The following is a 17,239-nucleotide window of genomic DNA, read 5'->3' as shown; positions in this document are numbered from 1 at the left end:
GAGAGAGAGAGAGAGAGAGAGAGAGAGAGGAGAAATGTAAGAAAGTTTAATGTTGTATGTAAACTGTGTTTGAGGGGAAGTTGTGGCCTAATGGTTAGAGAGTCAGACTTGCAATCGAAGGATTGTGAGTTCGAGTCTCGGGCTGGCAGGAATTGTGGGTGGGGGGAGTGCATGTACAGTTCTCTCTCCCTCAATACCACGACTGAGGAGCCCTTGAGCAAGGCATCGAACCCCCAACTGCTCCCCGGGCGCCGCAGCATAAATGGCTGCCCACTGCTCCGGGTGTGTGTGTGTGTGTGTGTGTGTTCACTGCTCTGTGTGTGTGCATTTTGGATGGGTTAAATGCAGAGCACAAATTCTGAGTATGGGTCACCATACTTGGCTGAATGTCATGTCAGTCGTGTTACAGAGAGAGAGAGAAAGAGAGAGAGGTGTTCAGAGAGGAGTCTGTTGGATGTTTAGTTGTTATTTGTTTTATGGACTCAATGTTGAAAATGTAAAACATTTCAAACACTGTTGGCAGAAGTGAAAAAAATAATTTTATGAAGTTACAATTTTGTTTTATTCCATGTTTACTGAACATGAGTATTTACAATGCAAATCCAAATTATTTTAATTTACTGACAGTTACTTATATCTTGTCTTTTAACTTTATTAAGATCAGATTCTGCAGGTAAAATTACAATAATAAGGTGACTTGACTTGGACTTGACTTGACATAACTTGTGACTTGACTTGACTTGACTTGCCCAAGAAAAAAATACTTGGGACTTACTTGAGACTTGAAGGTTAAGACTTGAGACTAACTTGAGACTTGCACATGTGTGCCTTGGTCCCATCTCTGTTAAGTACTCTTATGTTAGGTAGGTATAAATTAATCGGTTTTTTTTTTCATTTCCTTGTAATTGTATATTTGCTTTGATCTGCATTCCTTTAACCAGCGCTGAGTTTTATTTTTGGAATTTGTTGAAACGAAACTATTAGACTACTGTATCTAGGAAATGAAACTTAGCAGCGCACACAACCGGTCTAAGATTCAGCTTACAGCCAGGATACATCATCACTCTGTTCAAAACGAGTGCACCTTGTCGTGTTGTGGAAAGAAGGATTTCTGTCATTTTGATATTTCGAAGTTATTTTACAGATGGAGAAAATGAGCTACACGTTCAGTCAGCAATATGAGGAAAAAATCCGTCCTTGCATCGACACTATCGACAGTTTACGGTCTCTGGGAGTCGAGAAGGACCTGGCGCTGCCTGCCATCGCCGTCATTGGAGACCAAAGCTCGGGAAAGAGTTCAGTTCTGTCTGGAGTAGCGTTACCCAGGGGTAGTGGTAAGGACAACACATGATAAATTAATATATACTATATAACATAAATTATATTACTTTTACGTAATACAGACAATCCAGCCAATGCTGTGGATGTTCAATGGCAGAGTAAAGCTGGATTACTCTTGGAGTTTACCCTGTTGAAAAAACATTAGGAACCATCACAGAATATTTTATGTTTTTTTTTTTTCTTTTCTTTTTTTAATGGATACTGTAATGGTCCCTGTGGGTCTCTACCGGTAACTTGTCGCCGTCTATTGGTGGCTTGTTAAAACTGCTAAATGCTAATGGAATATTTTCCAAAACAAACAGGTAATTTAAGGTAAAAGTTTTTAATGGTGTTAATGGTTAATAGTTGATTGATTCTAATGATATTTGTTGTGGAAACCATTAAAATTTCTGTGATGGATTCCGTTTTTTTTTAGCAGGATAAATAGTACTGTTAGACACTTCAAAGAACAGCATTGTGAAACAATGTCTGCACCCTTTCATGTTTTGTATAGGAATTGTTACAAGATGCCCTCTTGAACTCAAGATGATAAGAACTAAAGATGAAGCTAAGTGGCATGGAAGAATCAGCTACGATGAAACAGAGGAAGATATTTATGACCCAGCAGAAGTGGAAAAAAAGATTTGTGAAGGTAGAGTGACTGCTTAGAATGCATCTGGAGATCTTACAAAAGAGTGTATATAATTTAAGACTTGTATCTAATTTGTAGCTCAGGATAAGATGGCTGGAAAAGGTGTTGGTATTAGTGATGAACTTATCAGTCTGCAGATCACCTCTGCCAGTGTTCCTGACCTCACTCTCATTGACCTCCCTGGTATCGCACGAGTGGCAGTCAAGGGGCAACCTGAGAATATTGGAGATCAGGTAAACATTTTATATTTACTATATTCTTCATATTACATTTTATTGAAAAAAAAGACCTTAGTGAGAGATATACTGATACATCAATCAAATGCATTTCTTCTAGATAAAGAGACTGATCAAGAAGTTTGTTACAAAGCAAGAAACGATTAACCTGGTTGTGGTGCCATGCAACGTTGACATTGCAACCACAGAAGCATTACAGATGGCTCAGAAGGAGGATCCTGAGGGTGAAAGAACATTAGGTATGCATTACTGATTGCATTTCAATGATATCAACCTTATTTTTGAAATGCGGAAGTAAGCTATTTTCTTTGAATGTACAAGACTTACAATTAACCGGCTGCTATAGGTGAATAACTAGATTAACAAAGTGATGTAAAAGGTACTATTACTAATTCCACTACAATTAAGTGTGTCCTATGATTATGATAATGAATTAAAATAATATGATAATAAATACCAGTTTGCAATATCAAGCAGCATAATGGACTTTTTTTGTACATGCACTGGTATCTATTAAAATGATGATCTAAATCTGGCACAGTCAAGTTAACAATGGCCACGTCTACTCTTATATAAAAAATAAGGTGTATAAATCAAACAGAGTAAGTAAAACCAAAGGTTGCCATGCATATTCTGATTATATATATTGAATATAAACCTAACAGAGCACTCAGATCACTAGGATCGAGTCAGTTAGAAATACCAAGGGTTCACACAAAACAAGGAGAGTCCGCCTTTAGTTACTATGCCGCCCGCAGTTGGAATCAGCTTCCAGAAGAGATCAGATGTGCTAAAACACTAGTCACATTAAATCTAGACTTAAAACTCATCTGTTAAGCTGTGCATTTATTGAATGAGCACTGTGCAATGTCCGAACTGATTGCACTATATTTTCACCGTTTTTAAAAAAAAAAAAAATTTTTATGTAAAATCATTTTCTAACTGTTTTTAAATTCATTTTAAGTAATTTTTTAAAATCATTTTAAAAGGTTTAAAATTGCTTGTTTTATTTTTGTTATTTTTCTTCATGATTATTTTACTTTCTTTTATGTAAAGCACTTTGAATTACCATTGTGTACGAAATGTGCTATATAAATAAACTTGCCTTGCCTATATTCTGATCATTTGTCTATCTACAGGGATCTTAACAAAGCCGGATCTGGTGGATAAGGGCACTGAACAGACAGTTGTAGACATTGTGCACAATGAGGTCATTCATCTTACTAAAGGCTACATGATTGTAAGGTGCAGAGGACAAAAAGAGATTATAGATCAAGTCACTCTCCATGAGGCCACAGCAACAGAAGATGTCTTCTTCAAAGATCATCCTCATTTTAGGTTCTTTGCTTTTGTAAATCAACTGTAGTATGCCCACATGGTGCACACACAGATTACTACCTGTTATTTGGGATTTAGTTAATCTAACTCAAAAAAATTGGTTAAATTATGTATTTATGGAATTTTTTCCCCCAGCAAACTTTATGATGAAGGTTTTGCCACTATTCCAAAGTTGGCTGAGAAACTAACAATTGAGTTGGTGCATCACATTCAGGTGAAATTATTGTTCTTTTTAACAAAAGTAAACTATGGCTTTTTTTTGACTCGTAATAACATAGCTCATATTGATAATATGTTATGTAGAAATCCCTGCCTCGTTTAGAAGAACAAATCGAGACAAAACTTGCTGAAACACAGAAGGAACTGGAGGCATATGGCACTGGACCCCCATCAGACCCTGCAGAAAGACTGAGCTTTCTCATTGATGTGAGCATGAAATCTACACAGCTGCTATATCAAAGTATTAATATTTAAGTAAAAAGTCATTGAAATGTTTCATATCTCATCACTACATTTAGAAAGTTACAGCTTTCACTCATGATATGTTCAACCTGACCACTGGGGAGGAAGTTAAATGTGCTTCAGATCTACTAGTTTTCCCAGAACTCCGGAACGAATTTGCAGAATGGAATGTCGTCTTGTATCGTTCAGGAGTTTCCTGTGAGTGAGGCATTTACTTGGTATCCCCTGATTGCACTGCTGCTTTTGGCCATTGTGCTATGTTATGATTTTGCTTAAAGGGTTTAACATTTTAACATCAGAAGCATCCCCTTTTAGCAGAATAGCAAACAATGAATTACCAAACTAAACTTCTAACTTAATCTAAGTTGCTTAATTTCACCAAAACACACTTTTAGAAGCTGAACTCAGCTGTTCGATTGAATGTGTTTTTTTGTATTCAAAAACTCCTTTGCAGTCAGCAGGAAGATTGAGAAAGAAGTGGATAACTATGAAGCCAAGTATCGTGGAAGAGAGCTGCCAGGATTCATCAATTACAAGACCTTTGAGGGGCTTGTTAGGGAACAGATCAAGCTGTTGGAGAAACCTGCATTGAAGACACTGAAGACTGTCTCTGGTTAGTGTTGTATGCTATTTGAAATACATTTTTAGGTTGTTGCTACAGTGCATGTTGTAAAGCTATTCTGACAGTACTTTTCTACTTGATTATACTCCATACATGACTAATTTGTCGAAACTTCAAAAATCTAAATCTCAAACCACTGAATAATGAGTATCAAAGAACACCTTGTAAGATGACCTATGAACTCAACATTCTGTTCTTGAATAATTCATGTAACACAAGATGGCTCCCGGTGCATTTGTTTAAAAAAAAAATTCAGATAAATTCTTCAGATAAAGGTAGCTATTTAGTCATTAGTGAAGTTTCTTATGACAAAAATGAATGAAAATTCGGTTTGCATTCACAGATGTGGTTAAAAGGAAGTTCATCCAGCTGGCCCAGTACAGTTTCATTGGGTTCCCTAATCTTCTGAAAATAGCAAAGGTAGGTTTTTGTGTGTTTATGGCAAAGTTTCTGGCAGCCATAACTCATCAGTTGGGCCAGTAAACAGAGCTCTATATAAACTGAATCGGTAATAAATTAACTTGTAAATGTGTTCAGCAGTTTCTAGACTACTGTTGTAAAGCGTGCTGGATATATTGAAATGTAGCGCATGGGTTTGAAAGACAGGCTATGTAATGATCGTACGAAAGGGTGCTGCTGCCCTCCCATCTCAATAGTGACCCACAATTTTCCAATATAAATCTATGGTGCTAAATAGAAATGCAATTTATGGTCTTTTATAAATGCTCTAAATGATAAGTCACATTACCTTTCAGTGTTCAATAATGCCATTGAATTGTAATAGAAATTTAAAGAAAGTCTCACTAGAGCTTACCAAAACATATCTTTTATATACTTTCTTAGACTAAGATCGAAGCCATCAAGCAGGATAAAGAATGCCAGGCAGAATCCATGCTGCGGACCCAATTCAAGATGGAGCTCATTGTTTACAGTCAAGATGGCACATACAGCCAGAGCCTGAAACATGCAAAGGACAAGCAGGAAGAGGAAGAAAATTTCAAGCTTCAATCTAAACCGAAAAAGAGTAGTATCGTGAGTGTAGACGTTGGCACAGATAATCATGCCACTTTGCGTGAGATGCAGTTGCATCTTGAGTCCTATTACATGGTAAGTGTGCTAACTAAAACTTTCAGTTCTGTCAGAGGTAGCTCGAATTTAAATGTATATCTGAAACATTGTCTTATCTACTTTACTAGATTGCAAGCAAGCGTCTGGCTGACCAGATCCCAATGGTGATCCGCTATCTGCTGCTCCAGGAAGCAGCTTTGGAGCTGCAAAGGAACATGCTGCAGTTACTGCATGATAAAGATGGCATAGACAACCTGCTTAAAGAAGACTGTGATATTGGCCAAAAGCGGGAGAACTTACTGAAACGCCAGAAACGTCTGATGAAGGCGCGCAGCCTTTTGGTTACCTTTTAGAATTCACTTCAAATACTCGACTGCAACAATTTTATTGCAAAATAAATTATATACGCTAAGAGCAGCAAAGAATGCAGGGCTTCAAACAAAAAAAATCAAGTAAGGAGCCATTGGCTCCAATAAAACAAAATTATTTTTTGGGTGCCACAGAATAAATGCGTTTTATTTATTTTATTATTATTTTTATACTTCAATCATACTGCCATTTCTTTAGGTCTCATCTTTTCTTGACTTTATCAGCATTTTAATCCATCTGGTAGATTACCTAGGAGCTAAGGTTCACTTAAAGTGGGAAAATGTCTTTTCAAACTTGAAATATACAGTTACACATTGTTTATTACACAGAATCTGTACCAATATCATAGACCATAAGCATCATCACTTGGCCACAGAGTGCCATAGAAGAACCTTTTTTGTCTAAATGGTTTCGTAAAGAACCTTTAACATCTGAAGAACCTTTACGTTTCACAAGAGGTTCTGTGTGGCGAAAGAGGGTTCTTCAGATTACAAAAAGTTGAAAAAGAGATGGTTCTTTAAAAAACCTTTGACAGAATTGTTCTTTATGGAACCAGAAATGATTCTTTGTAGAAGAGTGTATAATTTTTCACACTTTCAGTCTGTTTTTCTTAATTGGTTAACTTTAATTTTATAGGAAGAGTTGAATCATGTAGACTGAAACATGTTAAGTGAAAAATGCAATAGCGCATAAATATAGCAAAATGCTGCTCTTTATAGTTACTTTTCTAGCTGACTGAGCTTATGGACACCAAATGTTTATTCTGAGGTAAATGTAGACTATTTTTATGTTGCAATAAGTTCGTTGTACTGTAGGCCCTCATAAAATAACCTACCTTTTGATGTTAATTCATGTTCATTATGTACTACAGCAATAAAGAGAAAGATTAAATGGGTTCCTTGCTGCTTGAACTGAGACGCTTAAGCTATAGCGTCTGCCGCATTAAAGAGCTCCAAAACTGTATTTATTGTTTGTATTTCGTTATGAATTTTAAAGCATTGTCTCAGTTTTATACTTGAACTGTAATGCAATCGCAAAACAATCAATAAAAAAGGCATTACATGGAAATTTTTAAGTTATAACATGTAAATACATAGGCCATAGACCTCAGCAAAAACTTCACTCGCATGTAAACATTATATATATATATATATATATATATATATATATATATATATATATATATAATGTATAATAAAAGCAATTGCCCACTTTATGAAACAGCTTTATTTTTTTAACATCCTTTTTAAATACTTTAATACTATTTGTGAGGTGACTTTTTAGGTTCTGAAGTTCCTCTTAAGGCAATATTAATGCACTTTTTATTGTTCAGTGTCAAATTCTGTACTGCTTTTGGGTCTAGTGCTGGACATTTTTGTATCTTAGAGTATCTAAGTGTAGTGTCAAAACTTTTATATATATAAATAAATATTATATATATATAAACCCTTCATTGCACCTAAAATGTATAATAATAATGGATTAAGTGGAGTTTAATATGATTTAATTTGCACAAAACTTTTACCAAAGTTTCAGAAATAAAGTTCTAGTAGTTTATCAATAGATACATATTTAAATAGGAATACTGCAACAGATATTCTTTTAAATACTACATTCTTCCATTAAATGCAAGTAATTTCTTTTCAAGTCAATGTCCTCAAAAACGCCAAGCTGTGCTGAAAACAGTTACTTGTAGTAGTTTTGGGCCTTAAGCAATTGATTGTAGTATCTTTTCATAATATCAGTGATGTAGCAAATCTTGTTTTTCAACAAATTATGATTTAACATTGTACTTAATGGAATGACAGAAATCCATAATTGTAATAATAACTATTATGAGTTTTTTTTTAATGCAATTGTTGACCAACATTTCAGGAATGGTATAAAGTCATTGTAGTCTCTACATTAATACAAAATATTATTAGATACTAGTAGTTTTATTTGCAAGTCTTATAACTGATCTTGCCATTTCTCTGAAACTTGGTTACCAAAAAAAAAAAAACCTTTTGCTTTCTTAAGGTTGGTATGAAATTCTGTCTTTCCCAATCTACAGTCAAAATGCATGTTGAAATGACAGACTTTCTTCAGGTTACATTTGCCAAACCTTTCCAACCATCAGTTCATTTAGTCTTAAACCTGTCTCTTTGTTACAATCATCTCCAAGCTCAAATCTGTCCAATCAATTACCTTACCTACATTCTTTCTGCTTAATAACCAAACAATTAACTTTGATGTACAATAAAAGGAAAAATTAATGTGTTATATATGAATTTAGAATAATATATAAAATTACAAATATATAATTAACTTACCTTCATGTTGTTTAACTGTCTACCACATTGATTAAAACATAAAAAAGCTATTCAAAGTGATTCAACATCTCTCATTTATTAATGACTTTATAAACTACAATGTCTTTATCATGGGACACTACATTCCTTCTCTGGAGAACAATTCAACTAAAAGAGAATGATAACAGAGGTTGGTGTGGCACAAACCATATTGTACAGCGAGAAAGAGTATTCTAATTTTCTCTGTTGTGGTTTGGATCTTACACAGGAAGGCATTATTTAACCATGTGGTAAAAAAAAAAAAATCAAAGTAGCTACAATAAAAAGATGCTTTATAGTGTAAACATTCATTACATAAATACATTTGTACATTGTTCATCAAACAAAGAGACAAAAAGGGCAAATATTTCACTACCAAAAAGCAAACTAGAAAGCAGCCAGACACTATTGATCTGGCTGGGTTTTAAACTTCCTCTCCCAGAGTTTCTGACAGTCTGAGAATCCCTGCTTTCCTTTGTTAAAGGAATTGGGTCCAGCAGATGTGGGCGTTTCTCTGCAAATCAAAATAACACATGAAGATGTAGTAAACAGATCTGTATTATACTTTGACTTTCAATGAAATCTAAATTTGAAAGTTTTAAAAATGTATAAATCCAACCTGCCAATATTCTTCATTCTCATCTTTGCCTCGGGTGGCATTTCTTCAGGCTCGCTCTGAAACGGAAAATAAAAAGCTTAGGACACTGGGTCCACATTCACAAAAAATCTTAAGGCTAAAAGTAGCTTGTAACTCACTGATTTAGCAGAAAATCTTAAAAATAAGTCCTAAATTATTGCTCTAAAAGTAATTCATAAATCATTAAAGCTCTAAAACTAGCTCCTAAATCTGTGTAACATTAGGAGTAGGGAAGAGAGGAATCCTAAGAAAGACCAAACAACATACTATCCCTAAAATGGCTGTTGTCTCAGAACGTAAACATTTTAGAAATATTTGACGATAATGAGCTTTTATGAAAGTAATCGCCTTCGGTTTTAAAGGTTATCCCAACTCCAAATTTTTTCTCCAATCTTTATTTGAATGTGGCAACATTTTAATTTTTAAACCTTTTATAGTATAAACATTCATTACATAAATACATTTGTACATTGTTCATCAAACAGAGAGACAAAAAGGGCAAATATTTCGCTGCCAAAAAGCAAACTGGAAAGCAGCCCAGACACTATTGATCTTGCTGGGTTTTAAGTTTCCTCTCCTCTTCCCTCCCCTCCCTTCAGTACCAGTCTGTACTGAAATTTTAAAAACATCCATTTCAGCTCAAATTTGAGCGCTGCTGAGCCAATTCTTAAAATAATGGTTTTTAAAATTTCAGTACCAGCTGGTACCGAAGTAGGTCCTGTTGAATACAGAATAATACGTACATCATCATCCTCATTAAAAACTGATGCAAGTCCAGCTTTCTTGGCAGGTAAGGCAGGTGTGGGTTCTTTAGGTTTCTAAAAGAGAAGAAGCAATAAAACGCAATTTTTATATGTTCAAAATTAAAAATGGTCAAGAAAGCATTATTTTTAGTTCTTTTAAAAGAGATTAGTAGTAGATATACACACATACACACACACATATATATATATATATATATATATATATATATATATATATATATGCTAAATAACACTGTATCTATCTATAACACACAGGCTGTATAATAAAATGTACATACACTTGCTCCCAGCTTGATAGAGATTGGTGTAGGCTTCTTCGCAGTCATGCTAAACCCAAGTTTAGATATTTTAGATGGTGCTGGCTTGCTTTTAGACTCATCTTCAAAGCCGATCTCATCAGCAGACCGCTTGCGCAGACTGTCTCCTGATGCCGTGCTGGAAGAGACAGTCTTAGTTTTCACACTGCCTCCCTTCTCTTCCGGTCCTGCTGGAGGCGAAACAACTTACCAAGGTGAGCGACTGTTGGCTTGGAGACCAAAGATGAGCTACAGTTACCTGAAAGACGAGGGATGCCAGGAGGACCTGCTCAGAGAGACGCTGTTGAGCTTAAAATCTAATTGATTAGTCTGATTAATTTGATTAACACTAATAATCTTCAAGTCTTCAGTCTTCAAATAGCCTCAACTGACACATCAATAAAGCTGAGATGTGCCACTGTCTATAATTACAAACATTAATACGGCAGTACCATGATATCAGATGGTAATACAATAGTACTTTACCATGATACTGAATTATCACCATAACACCTATTTAATTTACTTGGTACACCATGGTAGGTTCACTATACCATAGTACTTTTTAAAAGTATTATTGAAAGAGAATGTATGTATTTCCAAGTAAACCACAATGATAGCATAAAACGGTAATTTTATATATACCATGGTATTAATTCATGTGCAATAGTATTTGCATGGTACACCAGCGCACTTGAAAAAATGACTAATGTGTTTATTACTAGTGGTACTATTAGTGGTGCGTTACTATGGTACGTTTTTATATTAGTTAATAGATCAAAGCCTTACCAAGTAAAACTTTGTTGAACTTATAATATGCAACAAACTTATATATTTTGTCTTGGCGTTAAATACTACACATCTACATTAGAAAACACAGAATAGAGAAAACAGCTCGTTACCGGCTAACGTAGCTAGCTTGCTAAACTTAGCTAGAAAAGTCCCAATCTATAGCTATAACTTTACTTTAAACCTGCATTTACAAATACAAGCATTGCAGTTATTCTCGAAGAATTTCGATTGTAAATTAACTGTAAAACAAAAACAGTTTTGACAGTTTCACCTCCTTGTTTTGAAGTGCCTTCGCTGCAGCACTTCGCACTCGCCATCGTCAGAATCTGTTTTCAGAACGGTTTCTTCTTCTTTTAGTTTAATGGCGGATTACAATCATAATTTGTCAGGTGCATACCGCCACCTACTGTACCGGAGTGTGCAGCATGGAGTATTATATAGCCTTACGTAATCTTAAAAAAACATGTACCTCCTGTTTTTAGGAACACCATTCGACGAGCGCAAAAACAGCGCTCTTTAGCGTACAGACTGAGTAAACCACCCTAAACAATTAGAAAAAAATAAATTATCTATCTATCTATCTATCTATCTATCTATCTATCTATCTATCTATCTATCTATCTATCTATCTATCTATCCATCCATCCATCCATCCATCCATCCATCCATCCATCTATCTATCTATCTATCTATCTATCTATCTATCTATCTATCTATCTATCTATCTATCTATCTATCTGCTTTTTGATTACACTTTACAATGAGATCCTATTAATTAGCATAAGTTAATGCACTAACCTAAATCAACTGCACTGAGCAATATTTATTTTCTTGTTTGTTTGTTGGCTTATAATTATCTTTACTAACATAAGTTAACACAACTTTTTGCTAGTTCATGTATTAAAAATGACCTTTTGACTTGAATAATCTATTAGTAAATGCTGAAATTAACATATAAAACTAAGATCCTCTATATTAATATCCAGCTGTATTCTAAAAAAACATTTCCTTATACTTCCTCAGACAGACTTCACCCTGTATGGGGGGAATTTACCTCTGACATAAGATAAGCAAAATCTTTTTAAAGATGCACTTTCTTAGCATTTTTATGTTTATTTTTTACTTTTGTCAGTGACCTGCAAATGATGTAAGCTGATTTTAAACTTGCATCACCCACATAGTTGTCTCTTAAGTGAAAAAGTGAAAAAATATATTTAAACAGATACAGTTGTGTATTTAAACAGATACAGTTGTGTTTCATGTTGCAACCAAATTCATTAGCGTACAAAAGAACAACTCTGTGTACTTTTGGAAAAAAGTTTATTGTGAAATGACTGTGTGAAAATCGGGATGGGGGAAACTGGCAGCCTGGCCACAGCAATGTCATGTGCCTTTAACACACAGCTAGCGGTGCTGTTGTAACCCTGGATGGGTGGAGAAAGAAGAAACCAACCCTCACTTCATGAGTGGCCTTTTCTTTCTTCCCCGGTCTCCATCCCACTGTGGAAGGCCGCCCCGGGCGGAACAGAAGGCAAGGAGGGTCAACTGCATGAAAGGACGATGCAACTTCCAAAAAAAAAAAAAAAAAAAAAAGTGGGCGAGAGGGCAGAAAACAAATAAAGGGGAACAACTGAATGGTTTAGAAGTGACATCCCATAGTCCTTTTATTTATTGGTCTTCAAAACAGAATGGATGTCCTGACACCATGGGGTCTGCAGATATAGTTCAGCCTTCTTCACCACTCTCTCAGCGGACGGCCTCTTACACGGACATGATGTGCTTGACGAAATCTGTAAGATGAGAAGCAGACATGCATAAGGAATGATCATGCCTACTGACTCGCCATACAAGGCCTGAGGTGGCTGCTAAAAATAATGGACGGGATGATTCTATGACAGGTGAGCTTATTATATCATTTTAATTAGTGCCGAAAAGACTCAGTACAGTCACTGTTAAGCAATGTGTCTTAAAAGAAGCTAGAAGGGTTCAATCTGAACATACCCTCATAGTGGACACTGCCGTTCTCGTCCTCCTGTCCCTGCATGAGAGAGTCGATCTCGGGCTCGGTCATCTTCTCACCTGTTGGTGCCATGAAACATATTGGTTAGGAATAATTTATTTTGGATACTGTTTTGCTAAATAAAAAGTATCACAGTATTAGATGCTATTTTGGACATGCACCATGTTCATGTTTATTTCACATTTATTTCATTCATAGATAGATAGATAGATAGATAGATAGATAGATAGATAGATAGATAGATAGATAGATAGATAGATAGATAGGTAGGTAGGTAGGCAGGTAGGTAGGTAGATAGATAGATAGATAGATAGATAGATAGATAGATAGATAGATAGATAGATAGATAGATAGATAGATAGATAGATAAAAATAGAATGAAATATTAGGAAGTCATGGCCTAGTGGTTCGTGAGTTTTACTCCTAACCCTAAGGTTGTGGGTTCGAGTCTCGGTCCGGCAATACCACGACTTAGGTGCCCTTGAGCAAGGCACCGAACCCCCAACTGCTCCCCGGGCACCACAGCATAAATGGCTGCCCATTGCTCCGGGTGTGTGTTCACGGTGTGTGTGTGTGTTCACAGTGTGTGTGCACTTTGGATGGGTTAAATGCAGAGCACGAATTCTGAGTATGGGTCATCATACTTGGCTGTATGTCACATCAAATTCTTTTTTTTTATTATATAAAAAAATATATAATTATATAATTACATAATTTAAAAAAATATATATTTCAACATTTCATAATTTAAATTGTATTTTTAATTAAATAAATGTAGCCTTTATGAGCATAAGTGACTTCTATAAAAAAAACAATAAAACATTAGATTTTTTTTTAACAGTAAATCAAAATACTGACACTACCATTTGAAAACTGTGCCAAGATGCAATAGTTTGTTGAATAGTTGTTGCAAATTACTTTCCCATGCATGGTGTGAACAACAACATAATTTCATCTTCACTCACCCAGTGTTGAGAGCACAATGCGCAGCTCAGCGCCCATCACTGTGCCGTTGCCCTCTTTGTCGAAGACGCGCAGACCCTCAACGTAGTCATCATAGGTACCCTTCTGGACGACGTCAACGGTCTTCAGCATAGGCAGGAAAGCATCAAAGTCAATTCTTTTGTTGGCCATATCTGTGTGCATATAGTTCCACATACACATAATAAATCAGTAAGGGTTTGTAAAGCATTTAGAATTATGCCCATTCCTTTTTAATATAAAGTACATATCTTACCGTCAGCAGATGGGTCACCCAGGATTTTCTTAACGTCCTTGTTGGTGGGGTTCTGTCCCAGGGCACGCATGATGTCAGCAACCTGGTTGTAGGCAACCTTGTTGTCACCAACTCTGTCGAAGAGACCAAAGGCCTCTTTGAAGTCTGTAACAGAAGGACAGCAGAAGGTTATCTGGGAGTAGATTTTAAGGGTGGACCATAATGTCGTAATTTGAACTAATGCACAAAATAGGAATGCATAAAACAGCATTTTACGTCACAACATAGCCAGACAAAAAAAAAATATATATATATATAAAAAAAAAAAAAATATATATATATATATATATATATTAATTTAATTTAATTTAATTTAATTTAATTTAATTTAATTTAATTTAATTTAATTTAATTTAATTTAATTTAATTTTATTTTATTTTATTGAATTTTATTTTACAACAGTTTAGGGACATCATTGCTTTAAAATGAGTTAAAGTCGTGGAAACATGGTATCTTAGCAGTGCCTCCTCTCCCACATTTCTCCTTTGCCAACTGTACGTGCAGCAGAGGAGGAAGGAAGCCAGTTTAAAAAGAGCATAGCAACTGCATTTCCAAGGGCCGTGAGGGAGACTAAGTTGAAAGTGATCTGCTGACAGAAAAATAGCATCCTATGACAGGTGATACCCTCACAGAAAGTAGCTTTTGCCTTACATGGTTACAGTGCTTTACGACTGACCAAAGTCAAATACAAGAATGCTGACAGCAACGTAACCTACACCTACAACCAACCACATACTTTCTGCTTTCTGCACCTAAATGAGCAACACCGTGCCGTGATGTTTGGTACTCATAAATTCTTTCTGTAGAGAAATATATGGATGAAATGTTTTTGAATATCTACTACATCACAAAATTCATTCGACAGGCACACTGAACCAACTCACAAAGTACTCAATTTATCAGTTAACTAAAACGAATATGTATTAAAATTAATCTTGCTTCATGGTTTGCAATCAAGGTCTCAAATATTCAGATTTATCATTAATCTGTTAATAATAATAATACAAAACTATTATTATACCATTATTATATTATTAACTATTATTGAGCAGTCTGCACTTCAAATTACAATATATATGAATTTAAATAAATTATATATTATTTATAATTCATAAACAAACTAACATTAATAATAATGATAATTATAATCCAAAAAAGTATTTTCCTAATTTGTAATATTTTGGTTTCTACTCTCCAATACAAATAATTTTCTAACATCTTATTCATCCAGTTATAAAAATGTCTGTATATATTTAAAAGTGCTCCAAGTTATTATTTAGTACATTTAGGACCAATTTCAACTTCATTTGATCTTCATTATATATAATCTATAGTCTGTTGCTATGTTTTTTTTTTTTTAGAGGAAGAACTGCCCTTCATAAATACATGACATCATACAGTACATTTCCATCATCCCCATTACATTGATAACAATAAATACTACAGTCATAAAACAATTTCCAAATCATATTTTGCTCTGATATGCAAAGACTCACCCTCAATCTGGTCAGCAGAGAATTCTCCAGCCTGCCAGAAAGACAACAATGAATCAATCCCACTGGCAAACCTGCCAACATCTCACAACACACATTATAGTCTGATATAAGGGATTATTTTAAAAGACAGCAGGTAACATACGCCCTTTTTGGACATGAGCAAAACAACAGCTTGGAAAGTGCACGTATATCCAGCAGGGGAACAGACCAGCTGCATGATTTTCTCTTTAACAGTGACAAACAGACTGGGGTTCTTTATATGACACCGTTGTGTCTTGCCCCACCAAAGTCAATTTGAAAATCGAAGAAGGTATCCTACTTCATTTGTGTGGGCTTATTGCCAGTTTTTGAGCCAGATGAACATGAAAAAGGAACGATAAAACAGCAAGAGTAATCCAAGTACACACCATGATGGAGTTTTGGGGTGCAAGAGCGGACGGGCAGAAGTCAAGAAGCCGGAGTCCAAGGAGAGTGGTCCTGAGCCATGGAGCAGCTCCTTCTTATTTATGCTATGATAATGATGTCACGGGGCGGATCTTGCTATGCTGTGGAACTTCTTTAACTTTCTTAGGTCAAGCTGGAATTAAGGCTGCTGCTTCTTCCAATGTGCATGTGTGGCGGTATTTTTAGACTATGCTCCAGGCTGCTTGTAAGAGCCCTTGGCCTCGGTCAGCACTTTAATTTGATGTATTGTATCTTTATTTACATAATTTCTGAATATTTTTTATCCTTAGTCAGGGATGATTGTATGTAAATCCTTATGCCACTTGTTATGCCGACACAACATCTCAGGAAGTCTTTTGATTACAATGTTGATATTTTTAACTTGCATATGGAGGTCTCGGCCACTTATGGTTATATGGGAAGCCAGGAAATACAGTCCTTAAAGCTTATTTTTCACAACATGAATGCACTTACATTTCTCTCTTAAAATAGGACATTTTCCATGTTAAAATGTGTGTTTTGTTACACTCAGATCAGTGATGAGGCCTATGAAACGGAAAGAAAACAAGTTGACAAAAAGATTGAATCCAAGATTTGGTAATAATATAGAACAATAATGAGAGATTTTCTTTGTAAAAAGTGGGAATAATCCTCAAAAAGTACAAAAATTATCTCTCTTTTTTTGCAAAGTTGTTATACCTTGTGTGCAAATCAGGAACGTTTAGGCCAGTGCGACAACATTAACTAGCATTTTCAGGAAAAGAAAATAATCTCACACAACATGAGGGTTAAATGTCACATTAAAAATACGAGGTCTGCTATTCACTATGAAAATGTCCTGGTGAAACATCTAGAACTAACCCGCGCAGTTAGCAGATCAGCCATTACAGTATTGCTCTGTGTTTTACATTAGAGTTATGTTGTTAACACATTTTACGCTGGGATTGTAGCACCACAGTGCACGCATTAAGTCTTTCATGTGACAAGCTCTTTAACATTTTTGCTAATCCTTATTTTCATCTCATTCTACTTTTGCGTTAGATATGCTGTGTTTATGCTGTCATATTTCCTCAGAAGACACATAACACACTACAGAGCGATCTTATGGCTTTGGAA

General features: G+C 35.3%; 3 protein-coding genes across 6 annotated transcripts; 1 reads left to right on the top strand and 2 right to left on the bottom strand.

Moving 5' to 3' along the window:
- Nucleotides 1–1,008: 1,008 nt before the first annotated feature.
- Nucleotides 1,009–7,142, top strand: mxa (myxovirus (influenza) resistance A). Its single transcript, XM_059553579.1, has 12 exons — nt 1,009–1,334; nt 1,835–1,972; nt 2,051–2,205; nt 2,309–2,447; nt 3,348–3,546; nt 3,682–3,760; nt 3,850–3,972; nt 4,065–4,206; nt 4,463–4,621; nt 4,974–5,050; nt 5,474–5,737; nt 5,827–7,142. Exons 1-12 carry the CDS (start codon nt 1,145–1,147, stop codon nt 6,049–6,051), a joined length of 1,890 nt encoding a protein of 629 aa, XP_059409562.1. The 5' UTR covers nt 1,009–1,144; the 3' UTR covers nt 6,052–7,142.
- A 1,293-nt stretch (nt 7,143–8,435) lies between these two features.
- LOC132143399 (PEST proteolytic signal-containing nuclear protein-like) lies at nt 8,436–11,286 on the bottom strand. Of its 4 annotated transcripts, none has more exons than XM_059553574.1 (6): nt 11,158–11,262; nt 10,354–10,380; nt 10,077–10,285; nt 9,778–9,852; nt 9,017–9,072; nt 8,436–8,911 (listed from the first exon to the last, which is right to left on the bottom strand). In XM_059553574.1, the coding sequence occupies exons 1-6, from the start codon at nt 11,201–11,203 to the stop codon at nt 8,803–8,805; spliced, it is 522 nt and encodes a 173-aa protein (XP_059409557.1). In that variant the 5' UTR covers nt 11,204–11,262; the 3' UTR covers nt 8,436–8,802. The 4 variants fall into 4 exon arrangements, with proteins under 4 accessions (XP_059409557.1, XP_059409559.1, XP_059409560.1 ...); XM_059553576.1 differs by having other exon boundaries at nt 10,077–10,282; nt 11,158–11,234; XM_059553577.1 differs by lacking the exon at nt 10,354–10,380 and having other exon boundaries at nt 11,158–11,286.
- Nucleotides 11,287–12,189: 903 nt separating this feature from the next.
- LOC132143398 (myosin light chain 3, skeletal muscle isoform-like) lies at nt 12,190–16,211 on the bottom strand. Its single transcript, XM_059553573.1, has 6 exons — nt 16,087–16,211; nt 15,680–15,710; nt 14,144–14,287; nt 13,872–14,042; nt 12,888–12,965; nt 12,190–12,676 (listed from the first exon to the last, which is right to left on the bottom strand). Exons 1-6 carry the CDS (start codon nt 16,087–16,089, stop codon nt 12,648–12,650), a joined length of 456 nt encoding a protein of 151 aa, XP_059409556.1. The 5' UTR covers nt 16,090–16,211; the 3' UTR covers nt 12,190–12,647.
- Between the last annotated feature and the right edge of the window lie 1,028 nt (nt 16,212–17,239).

Source organism: Carassius carassius, chromosome 7 (assembly GCF_963082965.1).
Source record: "Carassius carassius chromosome 7, fCarCar2.1, whole genome shotgun sequence".
Classification (NCBI taxonomy): Eukaryota; Metazoa; Chordata; class Actinopteri; order Cypriniformes; family Cyprinidae; genus Carassius; species Carassius carassius.
The sequence above is the reverse complement of the archived record's forward strand: the minus strand, read 5'-3'. Positions and strand labels throughout refer to the sequence as shown.

Excerpts from the sequence above, each read along its gene's own strand:
- mxa (XM_059553579.1), top strand. The coding sequence starts at position 1,145 with ATGGAGAAAATGAGCTACACGTTCAGTCAGCAATATGAGGAAAAAATC. Across the intron at positions 3,761-3,849 it reads AGTTGGTGCATCACATTCAG|AAATCCCTGCCTCGTTTAGA; the intron begins GTGAAATTATTG and ends TATGTTATGTAG. Across the intron at positions 5,051-5,473 it reads ATCTTCTGAAAATAGCAAAG|ACTAAGATCGAAGCCATCAA; the intron begins GTAGGTTTTTGT and ends ATACTTTCTTAG.
- LOC132143399 (XM_059553574.1), bottom strand. The coding sequence starts at position 11,203 with ATGGCGAGTGCGAAGTGCTGCAGCGAAGGCACTTCAAAACAAGGAG. Across the intron at positions 10,381-11,157 it reads AGGCACTTCAAAACAAGGAG|GTCCTCCTGGCATCCCTCGT; the intron begins GTGAAACTGTCA and ends CTCTCTGAGCAG. Across the intron at positions 10,286-10,353 it reads TGGCATCCCTCGTCTTTCAG|CAGGACCGGAAGAGAAGGGA; the intron begins GTAACTGTAGCT and ends TTTCGCCTCCAG.
- LOC132143398 (XM_059553573.1), bottom strand. Across the intron at positions 14,043-14,143 it reads GGGTGACCCATCTGCTGACG|ATATGGCCAACAAAAGAATT; the intron begins GTAAGATATGTA and ends ATATGCACACAG. Across the intron at positions 12,966-13,871 it reads CATTGTGCTCTCAACACTGG|GTGAGAAGATGACCGAGCCC; the intron begins GTGAGTGAAGAT and ends TGGCACCAACAG.